This window comes from Pyxicephalus adspersus, chromosome 11 (assembly GCF_032062135.1).
Source record: "Pyxicephalus adspersus chromosome 11, UCB_Pads_2.0, whole genome shotgun sequence".
Lineage (NCBI taxonomy): Eukaryota > Metazoa > Chordata > Amphibia > Anura > Pyxicephalidae > Pyxicephalus > Pyxicephalus adspersus.
Window position 1 is genome coordinate 41,859,262 of NC_092868.1, and position 14,719 is coordinate 41,873,980.

At 38.4% G+C, this 14,719-nt stretch overlaps 1 protein-coding gene across 2 annotated transcripts in view; it reads right to left on the minus strand.

Moving 5' to 3' along the window:
• Positions 1–14,719, minus strand: part of LOC140341302 (Golgi integral membrane protein 4-like) — an 82,014-nt gene that overhangs the window by 10,560 nt on the left and 56,735 nt on the right. For both annotated transcript variants that reach the window (XM_072426944.1, XM_072426942.1), the window contains exons 9-11: positions 13,041–13,192; positions 6,074–6,141; positions 3,850–3,990 (exon numbers count right to left, since the gene is read on the minus strand). In XM_072426944.1, the coding sequence (XP_072283045.1) occupies positions 3,850–3,990; positions 6,074–6,141; positions 13,041–13,192 (361 nt within the window). The remainder of the gene's footprint in view (positions 1–3,849; positions 3,991–6,073; positions 6,142–13,040; positions 13,193–14,719) is intronic.

Here is a 14,719-nt window from a genome sequence, read left to right on the forward strand (position 1 = left end):
ACGACTGGCGCTGTACACAGGCCAGATTCTCATCCGATATTGGCCCTGAACCAATTATCGGGCGAGAACTAATGGACAGACGTGTGTTTGTAGCTTAAGCCAGGAAGGGCACCATGAGCAATGAGAAATATGTGCCTCTTAGGTCAATTTCCACTGGCATGAGTGAACCCTTTGGCTATATTTAAGGGTGACAATATTCCCAATGGCCAGTATTACAAGAGAATTGGTTCCCAAAGGATATTGCAAGCTGTGAATTTTATTTTCAGGGGTTTCCTAGGATCTGAAAGTATTTTAAATGGTTCCCCTATGTTAAAAAGTTGGTAAAGGCTGCTGTAGAAGCTCTGCCAGTCTAAATTCCAATCCTCCTTATTAGCAGAGGTCATTTGGTCACATTATCAACTTTACTGGATCTCAAAGCAGCTGCTTCCCAAGCCAAAGTAGGCAAGATGGCTTCTGCCAACATTTGTAGCTGAACTTTAGCCAAGCTAAATACACAGCTGACATACATAGGTTTACTGTTACACCTGCCAAAGGCTTCCTAGTTCTGACAAGCTAGTATCACAACTTCTGCCAAACAGAAGAGCAACTTAATACAAACCATAAATACACAACACAAATAGGAGATTATGTCTTGACGTCACCTTTGATTCTGCCCTTTCATTTACCCTACCTGTCCCCAGAGACCACCAAACTCCTTGTACACGCTCTTATCTCTCGTCTGGACTACTGTAACCTCCTCCTCTCTGGTATTCCACTAACCTGACTCTCTCCTCTACAATCTATTATGAATGCTGCAGCCAGACTCATCCATCCTTCCCTCCGCTCCTCTTCTGCTGCATCTCTTTGTAGTTTCCTTCATTGGCTTTCATTTCACCTTAGAATCAAATTCAAGCTCCTGTGCTTTGCCTTCAAATCCCTGCACAGTTATTGTCCCACTTACCTTTCTGACCTGGTAAAATACACCCCAGCCACTTTCATTGCTTCTCTAGAGCTGCCCCGACTCTCTGGAATGGTCTTCCTCATCTTATTCAGCTTGCTTCTACTCTCTGCTCATTTAAAAGATCACTCAAAACCTGTTTTTTCAAACTTGTCTACCTATCTTCTGTCTTTTGAGACCATCACTACTTCCCACCACTACATATCTCCCCTCCTATTGTGTGTTACTTCTTCCTAGATTGTAAGCGCTTTGGGGCAGGCTCCTTATCTCCTGTATCACTGTCTGTATTAGTCTGTCATTTGCAATCCCTATTTAATGTACAGCGCTGCGTAATATGTTGGCGCTATATAAATATTATTATTATTAATAATAATAATAATAATAATAATAATAATATTAATGTCTTTTCTCAAATTTGTTAGATATGAAGAAGTTAGAATTCAAAACCCCTGAGAGAAGTTGGCCATATGAATTTTACAAATTGCCAATAAAGTCTGGAACTGACCAATGCTTGTGTATTTTCTATCTTCAGAAAAAAGTAACCACCGGGCCAACCAATAGCCTGTTTATGAGGAACTTTCACTAAAATAGAACATCCACCCTGGGACTGGTTCTAAGACAGGGTAAACTGGACAGTTACCCAGGGCCAAGCTAATAAAATTGCAAGGGTGAAGGGAGCTGGAATGCTGTGAATTTTGCGCCCCCCCCCCCCCCCCCTAATGTTCCCAGGGCCCCATTTTGTCTAAACACCCTTTATCCACTTACACCTTCTGGGCCCTTTCTCTTTTTTATTCATTTAGTAGCCATATAGTTGAACAATGTACCCGACAAAAAAAAATTGTCATGCTAATATTGTGTTGATATATGCATTTTAACTTTTTGTAAATAAATTATGAATTTTTTTATTGTGATATATTTTCCTTTTTCATGGATATGGGTCCAAAACCACCCAACTTTTTGCAAAAAATTGATTAGCAGTGTATGGTCAATATGACCTGGGGTTGGAGTCCTTTAAGGGTGCATACCAACTTAATAGTACAATTTGGTTATTAAAGTTCCTTTATGTAAATAATTTTAATGCAAATGGCTAGGGTTCTTTAAATTGCTAGAACTAAACTTTCATATGTTTAAGTTTAAAAAAACATTTTCTATTACTACACCAAGAGCAAAACAAAATGCATATTCGATTTTGGTTACGAAATTAGGAAGTAGCTAGGATGTTTTCATATATACCAGAATTTATTCCTTTAGACAGTGACAGGACAGGGTTACCCATTGGTAAATTTTCCTCCAGCACTTCCTTTCGTGCAAATCTAGCATTTTGCGCAACAGATTTTCTTTCTCCAATTTAGTTATCCCTACGAGAAGTCACGGTTCACAAAGCCATGCCTAGGCTGCTCACCGCAAGCTGCCTCATGCTAGGCAGGTACATTATCAGGTATTTTTCCTGCCTCTACTATAACTAACAGGCACTGAAAGGTCAAACAATTTCCTGCTTTTGGTCATCCTGATAGCGGTATTCCTCCTTGTGATAATTACTGGTACATGCTTTCTTGCTTGCTTTCTCAATAAGGATGAAGATCATGGAAAAATACAGCAGCCTTCATGTGTTGTTTCTATTTGTATTTCTCTTAATCCTCATGTTTAATCCGGAATTCCAGACGCGTAAAAAATGCCATGTAAAACAGGTATGTATCCATTAGAAAGTCACCAAAAGTAGAACTAGAATAGGAAACTGAATATGATCTAATGGCATCTTCTTTAATTACCTATAAAGTAGTATTTAAAAGAAAAGGGTGCACTAAGAGTAAAAACAGGTTTACAGGAGGGGACAGCACAGGGATAACTGCTCTGCAATGGTGCAAGGACACAGTGTAGTTACAGATTGACAATGATTGTCCCACATCCCCAAGATTGCCCTGCCATGTCACAGTGCTCTGCACCCTATGTTTGCCCATTACCCTAACCAACTCCTTACCTGTGACAGCACCCTGCACCCCAACAATATCCTGCCATAGAACAGTGCTGTACACCCTAGGGATGCCCAGCACCCAACCACAACCTTCCCTAAGATAGCACTCTACACTCAATCATATCCTGCCATATCACAGTGCCCCATACTCTAGGGTTGCCCAGCACCTCAAACCATATCTTGCCACATAAAAGGTCCCCTTACCCCAACCACATCCAACTATTTTCCCATGCCCTGCACCCCAACCATTCTAATCTAAAACCTTGTAGCCTCTCGCCATGTGTGGGTGAGAAACCTAAGTACTACACATATATGATGCCAGCCAGTGCCCAACAATATCCAATTTTCATTTTAGTAGTCTTAATGTAAAATTGCATCAGTTATTTCCAACAAAACCTATTTGTATCCATCTTTGCACAGAAAGTTGTTGCATTAATGACAGCCAATCCCTTCAAGAAAAATACACTTCCTTATCTTCTGTTGTAGAAGCCACCGACTGAAAAGGCAACATCAGTCAAAAGCAAAATGTGACTCATTTATTCTACCTACTGGCAGATGTGAATGGAATAATTATGGGCTTTGACATAAATACAATGCAATGGCTGGAATACATTATCAGAAAATGTGATGTGAAATGACTACAGAAAATGCAGACTTGCAGGAGTAGATTGATGGTAAAGTTGGGTCTTAGTTACCCATCTCCAGGATGCAGAATTCCAGAATAACTTTTTTTAGATTTGTAACCAACAAAATTAAATCTATTTGCTTTCTTCAGTTCTGCTAAATAAGTCTATGGATGCATTTTGCTATATCTGAGTTTGTGTACATGTCTCTGTCAGTTGTATACAATTAGCAGCATTTTCAGTTACTGTGGCATTGAATTTGTACAATTTAGAGCCAAACAGAATGAAGCTTTCACAAGCTCAAAAAGTGATTTTACCATTAATTTCTGATCCATTTTTGGCGGCTTTTCTGTGATCACTCGTTCCTCAAATACGGGTCTATCTATTTCCGCCTCTTCATATTCATCTTCCCCCTGATTGTTGGGGTCTTTGGCTGGATCAGCAGCATCTTCTGGAATCTGCAGAAAGAAATTAATGAAAGTTTTGATTGTCCCCAATCAGACTCCGGTATTTGCCAAGGTCACATTCAAGCTTAAGGATTTATTGTGGTATACTTATGTGGTATACTCCAGTCTTGAAGAACTATAATAAGTCAGGCCCCATGTCTCTTTTTCTGTAAGGGTTCCTAAAAGCCTGTTTGCATCCTTTTTACAAAGTACATGGAGTTGTGCATTTGAAGCTGAATATAAAATTTCGGCATATGTTGCGATGAATGAACTGAAGGAGATCATAAATAGATAATTGGTCAAATAAAACTGCAGATGTCCCAGAAATGAATGTGAAGAAAGATGTCAGAAGGAAAACACATGGACGTTGGAGGTTAGGGGAGTTCAGTCCTGCCGTAGTTTTAGGTCACATGAGCTCAGGTTTCTTTTTTCTCTTTACCTGGAAAGGAATCTGTAATATTTTCACTCTATTCATTGTTTATAAGGAGCAAACATAGTGCAGCCCTGGATGTACTGGGATAAACTAAAAGGCTGGTATTGCTAAACACTTAGTAAAATATCATTTATTTGCTGTTATTTGTATGCCATTGGGGAACTAGAAATAATTATCAAAGATTCTATCCTCACTAGGGCCGATTCTAATGGAGTACTGCTCAAAAAAGTGAAAAGTGGTATACCACGGGGTTGAAAGGTCGTGGGCAGCTGACCATCAAACTTATGAGCTTGTTGGGCATCCCTTTCCAAAAGCATGACCATTAATATAAAGTTGTCCCCCTTACCTGATTTGTGGCTATATTAAGGCACTCTTATGAAAAGACCGTCTACAACAGCGGTCGCCAACCAGTGGTATGCGGCTCTGGCTGGTGCACCGGCAAGTGCCATGGACCATGTCTCCCTGTATGAATCACAGGCTCAGACCTGCCATGGGAGAGTGGGTGAGTTCTGACATCATGACATCACGATGGGGGAAGTTTCTTCCCCTTTGAGTGACACACAGCTCCCCGAACAAGCATGGTCCTGAGTCAATTTAGTGGGCCATGAGGTCCAAAAGGTTGGCGAGCACTGTTCTACAAAATACTGGATTATATCTGTAGAAATATTATACAGGAAATCTTGATAAAAAAATTCAAATATAATAATTTATATATATATATAATATTTATTTTTATCACGATCATAAATATAGAGGGATGGGGCCCTCAATAACTAGAGGAGAAGGATTCTTTGGTAAGTTTTACAAAACTCCTATTTTCTCCTCCGTTGATGAACTTTGGAAGTCTTGAACCTTTGACACATCCAAATGCAGCCCAACTGAGGGCAGGGCCACTGCAAAAGTGTTCAACAGACCCGAGAGGTCTACAGGACTAGATTAAGTGGAACACTACCCTGATGAATATAAGGGCACAAACACAGGCATTATCAGAAGACTAGGCAAGGGAGTCCAGATGCCAACAAAACTAGAGCAGAGACTTACAAAAAGCCATTGATATTTCTAGGACAGACACAAAAACCTGAGCTGAGAAAGTAATAGAGGGGTTTTGGGTTTTTTTTTTTTTTGCCAATGTCCCAGTCTACTGTGAGTGACAGCATAACTTTAAGGTACAGAACGTCTTCTATGGTTCCCTCCATGGGTGAGAAAAAAAAAAAATGTTACATTCTCCATGAGATGTATGAACTCATTCTGCAGGTTCACCCCCCGGCATCTGACAAAACAGGAGATATCAATGAAGGGTGAACTATCCCTTAAAATACAAATTAGGCAATGATGTAAATTGTTAAAGAACTATAAATCTTTTAGCGTCTAATGATTTTAAATGAAACCAATTCTCATTAGGCCTATGCTGACCTCAGGCTGATGTGTGAGATGTGCATGCAACCCATGCATTTGTGACAAGGAGTCTGCACATACAAAGAAATGCGTTTCATCACGTACAGAAAGGAGACGTGACTGGAAATTAGCAGAGACCTTGAACAATCTCGGAAGCAATCTACAGGGATTAAAGCACCCTGCAGTCACATATCAGCCGCATGTCAATGAGCTCGGAGACAGCAAAGGACGGTGATTGCAGCAAGCTATCGTAATCTTCTTCCTTACCAGAGCCTCCTGGCCTACGTGTTGCTTCTGAGGTGGAGGGCCATCCTTCCTGTCAATCAAACCAGCATCTGCAAAGGCACAATTCAATTATTTTGGCATCTTATTTGCTTTTTCATAACGTCAAACAGATGCAAAAATAGGAGGAAGCACGTATACATTGATTACATATACACAACCATGCCGTATAATGTGGCATTAACTAAAGATAGGTAATTTTTAAAGATTACATTAGCAGGTAATGTATTGATTTAAAATACACACATACACAATAAATGAATTTTAAATGGACTTAAAATTGCTAGAAGACTGGGATAGAAGCATTAGCAGACAAGTATACATGTGCATAACGAGAGCATGCCTATTGGGGAACAGAGCAGAGCAGCAAGCTCAGGAGGTTGTGTTTAGGTCAAGTTGTGGTGGTCCCAGACCTACCTGTGGTTTCAGACACCTCTACCAGAAAACAAACTCTCAATGCAATATATATTTTATTTTTTGGCCAAACTACTTTTTCAGTTGTTTGCCTAAAATTCAACAAGTACTTTATTTTTTGTTAAGATTCTTGTTTTTTGTCAATGCAACAGAATCATTAAAAAAAAGTTCTTTAACACCCCTAGCGGTCTGATTCTGTTTTTCCCTGCAAAAAAGTGTTACAATTTTTTTTCATGGAAATTTATTTTACATTGTAGGCTATAATTCTTAGGCAAAACTCACCAAAATGTGTTCAATAGTTAATAAATTTAAATTATAATAAATTTTATAGTTAATAAATTTAAATAATAATAAATTAAAAATAAAAACTATAGTTAAACATGTAATATAACTGAACAGCAGCATATAACACACACACACACACACACACACATACATATATATATATATATATATATATATATATATATATATAAAATTATATATATATTATATGAATATTTCTTTGTATTGGACTCAATACAGCTATTTTGTATTGAATCCAATACAAAATGATTTTGAATTTCCCGTCGCTAAGTCCCAGCCGCACAGAAGTCACGGGAAACCCAGTTGATCTCGGCTCTACAGTTTGCGGCTGGAGATCAGAAGAGGCAGACGTGTCCCCAGGACCTGCGGGGACCAGCAGGACGCCAGGGGGACAGCGACGGAGAAAGGTTTGTTTTTTTTTAGGTTAAAGTAACCCTGAGTGTGACTCGGGATTACCGCCTTTTGCAACTAAAATCCACCCCACACCCCCCACAAATCCAAGTCACACTCCACACTCGGGATTACCGCTTAGGAGGTTAAACATTTATCTCAAGTCTACTGTTAAAGTGTACCTAAACTTTTTTTAAATAAAGGGTGCAGCGCTCCCCCTTTCAATCAAGACTGAATGGGAGCACAGAGCCTCCCGGGGTACCTATGTCAAGCATCCCCGGAGGCTCTGGGTGCTCTTTCTGCACATGCCCTAATCTCGGACATGTGCAGAAGGGGCATTTTTTTTATTAAGGGAAAGAGATGCCGATCTCACACAAGCGCAGTGAGATCGGTTCTCTTTTTTTTCCCCCTTTGCAGCAGGTACGTCACCCAAACTCGCACCTGCGTAGTGCGAGATCGGTTGACAAGCCAAGAAGACAGAGGGAGAAGAAGGAAGTGAACAATGAAGATGGCGTCATGACGAAGTGGAGTTCAAGGATGACACAGGACCAGATCACGGGAAAGACCAACGCAATTGACGGATCTGCAAATTTAAGTTTTCGGTTTCGTTCAGCTTTAAATTAACTGTTCATGGCTAACAGTTATAATTATATTAGGGTGAATTTTAGACATTTAAATCAGAAATAAATCCCCTAAATACTCTGCTCAACCAATGTGACAATCAAAAGTTTACCAGCAAGGGCCCCCCTATCTTCTCCCACCAATGTGCATTGAACTTAAGCTGCAATAATTGTCGTTGGAAAGGATCTTTCATGATCCTTTCCAATGACTAAGAACTGCACGATGCATGAACGAGTATTGTACATACAGCACCATTCTGCTCCATGGAGAGGGGAGGGGGAGAACGAAAAAGCAGCACCCTGCTGCACGCTCTCCCCCTTCACTTCCATTAAGATCGTTCGTCACCCATCGTCCGTGGATCCAGCCAGGACAGTCGTTCGGATAGTGGAGGACGGATGCTGTACACACGCTAGATTCAAGTCCGAAATAGGCCCTAAACTGATTATCGGACGAGAACCATTGGACCTGTGTACGTAGCCTTAGGTCTGACCATTACACAGATGATGAAATTATAGACTGAAGTAAGGAGTCTTTATTACAGAAGAGACATAGGGCCTGATTTATTAAAGCCCTCCAAGACTGGAGATGATGGACTACTATTTGGAAATCTGGGTAATCAAAGAAACCTGGAATATTAGAAATATCTATCCTGTGCACATTTTTTTTTTGAGGCCACAGTTCTGCTTTAAGACATCATGTACTGTGTTTCTGACCATGATTAGTTTCCCATACCAACACGCTTACATGTTCTAACCTGCCTATAAAATAGGAATAAGGCAGCAGATTAGTTTCTGGGAAACAAATGGGATTTTTATGCTCCCCTACCGAATCTATTGAGGGACAGAGGAAATGGTTTTCCTTTGTGTTATACTGATCCCTGCAGGAAGATTAGACACAAATAAATAAAATAATCATAGGAAATGCTGGCCTACAGTTCATGCTTTCGTTTAATAGCAAGAGCGTGACCATAAACACAGAGGGGTGGTACTGCTGAAAATTGCACTTGTTACAACTTCCAGAACGTGTGAATAGAAAACCAAATGTCAGCCTGGCAAATCTAGAAAATAGTTTATAAATGGCCAATATTATCTAGTAATATGCATTGACAGGAAACATTGGAAAACAAAAGCTTCAATGACAGTCTTTGAATTGCAGTTTCTGAACAGAAAGAACTGAATTTATGGAGTCACTAGGGATCAAGCATAGTAGAAACCCCCGCAAGATGTTCTTCACTTTAACTCAGACCACCTCCCTAGGAAATTAAACTAAATACAAGAGGCTGAGTAATTGGTTGGACTTTATCCAAAGAAAGTTGTGTGGTATGATCACATCACAAAATAATTAAAAATCAATACCACTTTATTCCAAATATAAAATTAAAAACATTTTGTTTTTCAACAAACATTTTATAAAACTATATGTGTGAATTATGACCTATACAAATCAAAACATCAATATCAAGTATAAAGAAATCCAAAGCACTAGATATTACTATGCATATGCCAATACATTAAATCAACAAAAAGTAAAAAAATATGGTCTTGCCCATTCAAACTTTGTATTGGAACAAGAAAGTAAGACCCAAATTCCTGGGAGCCCAGCTTGCACAGGCAAAGGTACGCATATGGCACATGTAGGTCTGTTTGGTACAGGTATGTCTAGTTACTGTGGGTGAGTATGTTGTTTTTGTCAAAACACTTAAACCACAAACCAACCTAAATAAATGAAGATTATAAACAGAATAATAAACTAAAACCTCTTCTATTTGGCTGAGAGAAATAGTTTAATAAAGGTAGGCATGTTATATATCAGGATATTGGAAATTTTTAATTATTGTAATCTGAATATTGATGAAATCTAAAACAACGGGATAGGGGGATCACTGGGGATCAGACAAAGAGCACTTAATGGGAGACGCCAACTGTCCATTGGAAATGAGCAGATACCTGCCTGCTAAAAAAAAAAATCCTTTCCTTGCCATCAATGGAATCTGCCTGTCTAGAGAAAGGAAAGACTTATCTCATAATGACAGAATGCTCCGTTGATGAAGTCTGAAATAAAACTTGAAAAAGGAGACCACCTTGAAGGAGGATAAAATTAGTCCTTTAACTTGTATGCAAAAGGGGAGAACTGTACTGCTTTTGGACTAAGTGTTTAAACCTGAAACCAAAGTTTAGAGAAGAATCTGGACTGAGATGTGTTCAAGACCACAGCAAGATACTCCAAGCGAAGCAGCTGTTTTTACAAGGATTTCTGAAGGTTCAGATTCCCAAAAAATCTAAAATTTGGACAGTTAGATCTATGTTCCTGTATAACATTCTCCCTAGAAAATGGGCACACATTTTAACATTTAAAGAAAACAAGGGAGTGTAGAAATCAAACAGACATTTACTGACCGAGAGAAGATAACTTAGTCCACCCCGAGGCTTGTTCTGCTGAGAAACATGGATGCTCTTGCCACCAGCAGCATCTCTAATAGTAAGCCACTTGCCTCTTGCATAAGGGTTCTGCAGTCCAGCATTTTTGCTACGATACCCAACAGATTTGCACCAACATGACACACGTACAAATGAAAATAGAAGTTTCCAAAAAAATGGTCACAACTATCATTCAACACTACAGACATTCAACACTCCTACTCAAAAAGCAAGGGTCAACTACACCAGTGCCTAGATCTGTTTAGTAGCCACTTAGTGATTTTATTTAAAGGGAAATGTAGTTTTTCTTATGTCTGCTGACAGCTTTTGCACTCGAAAATTAGCAAGAAAAAAATACCACTTTCTTACAACCCTGCCTACAACAGTGGTACACCTGAAATGACACCTACTGCTGGCGTATTTGGATCACCACTCTTTCTTTATTCAGGATTCCCTTGCTATATTTAGATTAGTTACAGAGTCTTTAATCTTAGTAAACCTTTTAATCGGGGGTGCAAAACCAAACAACATGCAAATTTTCACTCTTTAAAACCCCGACTGATCTGTCATCATACCAGGCTGCCACTCCTAACAAGTATTCAGTAGGATATCACAATGCCCTGTCTCACCCACGAACCAGATTCATGAAGTTGCAATGCCCCATTTTCATATATATATATATATAAGATTGGGGCATTGTGGGTAAAAATATTCAATAAGGTTTACTATATTTGGATGTAATCAAGAGAAGATAGAGATAGCCAGGCTTTTTTTAGGCAATGTAGGCAAACTAGTCTAAACCAAGTGATAACACAAAATATGTGAATACAAAATAACAAATAAAAAGAATGTTTGACTTGTTATTTGTAGAATATTTTCTTGTTTCTTTTTTAAAAACAGAGGTGTCTCAACATGCCCGACGAGTTTTGCCTTTTGGCTTCCTTGAAAATCGAATCAGGACTTCATGGTGAGTAGCCCTACACCAATTATCTCCACCTAATTATTAAACATACTTTGACATCTGCTATCTGATTTTTCGATTTTCTGATTTTTCTTATTCTAGCTGAATCTTCTAGGGATGTACCGATTCAGCTGTTCCCCATATACATTTGTACAATATGATCTTAAAAGTAGATGTATTCAATATATTTTTAGACAATTGCTCTTTTGTGTATATATGTATACCTATTGATATTTATTTGTTTTATTACTTATGTATAGTTTTGATCTCAATGGTCCCCTGAGGAAGCCAAAAGGCAAAATGTGTCGGGCACGTTGAGACACTTCCATCTTAAAATAGAAACAAGAAAATATTGTACAAATAAAAAGTCTTTGAGAAAAATATATTTTTATTTGTTATTTTGTATTCACATATATTGTGTTATCACTTGGTTTAGACTAGTTGGTCTTTGTTAGAATCAGGGCCACATGAGTTTGATCACTCAAATAAACACAAACATCACATTGCCTAAAAGTAGCCTGTCTGTCTCTATCTTCTTTTAAATTACAATTCTAATCATCAGGCTAGGCACTTTCAGGATTTAACTACATCCAATTGGAAACCCTTCCTAAATAACCAGATTAGAAGTCGTATATTTTGATGTTCCTATAAGAAGCCTTAAAATGACAAGACTTTGTTTTTGTTATTGTTAACATGGGTAATCTGATAAAAAAAACGAGGCCCTATAACTATAATTTGGTGTAACGAAGAAGCATAAAAAAGGATGACACTTGAAATATAGTACTTGAAGTTATCTTTGTAGAAGAGCTTGGTGACTTCCTGCAGACATTGCCCTAAATTCATCTTTGTACTTGAAAATGTAAAATTGTTAGAAGCAGCTAAAGAGCATAAGTGGTGATATGCTAAGCAAGAGTGAAGTTTCCCATAAAAGATGCAAAGCATTCCGCCGCTGATTAAACCTTAAGTGCCAGCTTGCTTTCTTGTAGTCTTAGTAAATCAAAATTTGGAGGCTTGGCAACAGGTGCCAGAGATCTGACATAGCAGGACAAGTAGATTATATTTTTTTTTCAGAGCTGCGCAAACAGAAAAAAATGTTTTCTGTTTGGGCAGCTTAAGCAATTCTGCCCAAAGTTCAAGGTTATGGGAAAGTTAAATATCAGGATGGCTTCTTCTTCTTCCCATAACTAGCTCTGAGCACCTGCTGGTACAGTGAAAAGTAATGGTGTCCAGCCTAACCCAATGCAATCTTCATAATCTAAAATAAATAGCTGGGGTACCCAGTTGCAAGATAGAAATATTTTGGTTATGCTCTAGATTTTAAATCAACCTTCTGAACACCACTATACAGGTTACCATACTTCTGGCAATCTCATGGTTCCAATAGATTGGAATACGCATTCAAAATACATCAGATGCTTCCCTCTGTGGACACTACCTTTTTCTAATGATTTCCTCTAATTGTGTCTGTTTGCTTTACAAAATCGATTAATGTATATGCTTGACTTTATAAAAATTTGAGTAGCAACTGGCCTTGAGAAGACGAACTTGGCCAGCTTTAATGCGTTATTACATATATGCACATGAAGAATCTCTGTTTTAATGCAATGTGCAGAGGGTCAACCAAGCATGTCTAAGATTTAATAAAGCAAATAAGTACTTGCAGGAATAACTAACATTCCAATCTCCCTTAACCAGCAAACAGCTGTATATAAAGACGTTGTAGCCACAATAAAACATGTGAAGGAATATAGCTCTAGTACAGTAAAATAACTCAACCTACCGTAAAATAATGAATAACCCAACCAATAAATAATAGGATTGACAGATGCTCCATGAAACTTACCCATTTTCACCTCCTTGTCAACACTTCGTCTCAGGTAGCCATGATGCATTGCCCCATCCTCCATCTTTCCAGCAGCTACATTGGCATTGATTTTGTTGCTATCCTCTTCTTTAGTCATCTTCACGTTCACTTTGCTAACAATGTTTTGCCGACTGTTTTGGAGCAGAAAAAATAAAAAAAAAAAACAGGTATAAGTATCCAGAAAAAAGTATTCTTTTTCAGCCAAATCTCATGCCTGTGATGCTGTTGCAATCAATAAAATGTGCAATAAAATACAAACCCGTTTCCTCAGAGGGCTCCATCACTGGTTGGTTTAGAGCATAACCAATGATCTTTTTGGCACACTGTAATGGTGGCATTCTTCCACTGGCCAGTAATAGACTTTGTCCACCAACCACCACACTAATGTACTGTGAGCTGGGGATATAGTATTTATGGGTATAGTATTTATAGGCAAGGGTTCCCTGAAAAACTAAAAGTGTCAGGAAATATTGCTTTACAGATTCCACTCCCCAGCGAGAGAACAGTGTGCCCTGCTCATCCATCCAAACTTTTCACTCTATTTCTTTATATAGACCTTTACTGGATTTGAATTAAACTGCCTTTACTCTTGAGAATAAATATTTTTTTATTTAATTCAAGCTAAATGCCAGGTAAATGCACTGTTAAAATACATATACTGGAGCTATGTTTGCCAAAAAAATTGCATGCCTATCCTGGGATTTACAAATCCTAGCAATACTGCATGTCAGGATCTTCCTGACGTGGACATCAGAACTGCTATCTCTAAAACCCATCATCTCTCATAAAATTAAATAAAAAAGGTTACTTTGTCATTCTAATTATTTGTGTTTGGTATTTACTTGTACTAAATTGAGTGGCTTAAGTTACATATGTAAGGTGTTTCTAATTTCCAACCTACCAATGGTTTGGGAGTTTAAAATGTTTGGAGTCTTCATCTCAAGGTCATGCGATCAAACCCCTTGAAATTTTAGATCCTAACAAGATCTGATCATATTTTGGGAGTTTAAAATGTTGGGAGTCCAGCTCAGGTCCAGGTCAGTCCATTTCAGTTCATGGGATCAAATCGTAGGTCCAACTAGGATCTTAAAATAGGATTAGGAGTTCAGAATGTTTGGATTCTTCAGCTGAAAGTCATGGTATCAAACTCATCTTAATTGTAGGTCCTGCCAAGATCTTATCGATAGATTAGGAATTCAAAATGTTGGGAATCCTTAGCTCAGGGTATTGGATCAAATCCATCTAAATTGTAGGTCCTACCACGATCTCATCATTGGATTGGAAGTTCAGAATATTGGGACTCCTTAGCTCGAGGTCATGAAGTGACCTTTATGGGCAAAAGAAATTTACCACCTATACAGGTATATGTAGGACAGCATCCTCCTAAAAATGCTTCTTGTCTCAATACATTGAGTCAGGTATGAGACTTCCCTAATTACATATCTCTTTTCAAGTCAGATCACTGAAGGTTTCCTTTAAGCATTAATGCTACCCCACAGTAAAAGTCCTCCAATGCCTAATAATTAAGAGGGAGAAGAAAATATAGTGATCTTCAGTCTTAAGCTCTTCAATTAAAATGGGCTTAATGAAAGCTTTTGTTGACACTCCTGCTGTGTCAACAATAACAAGGAAAAAAACCTTTTCATTACTGTTCTTGG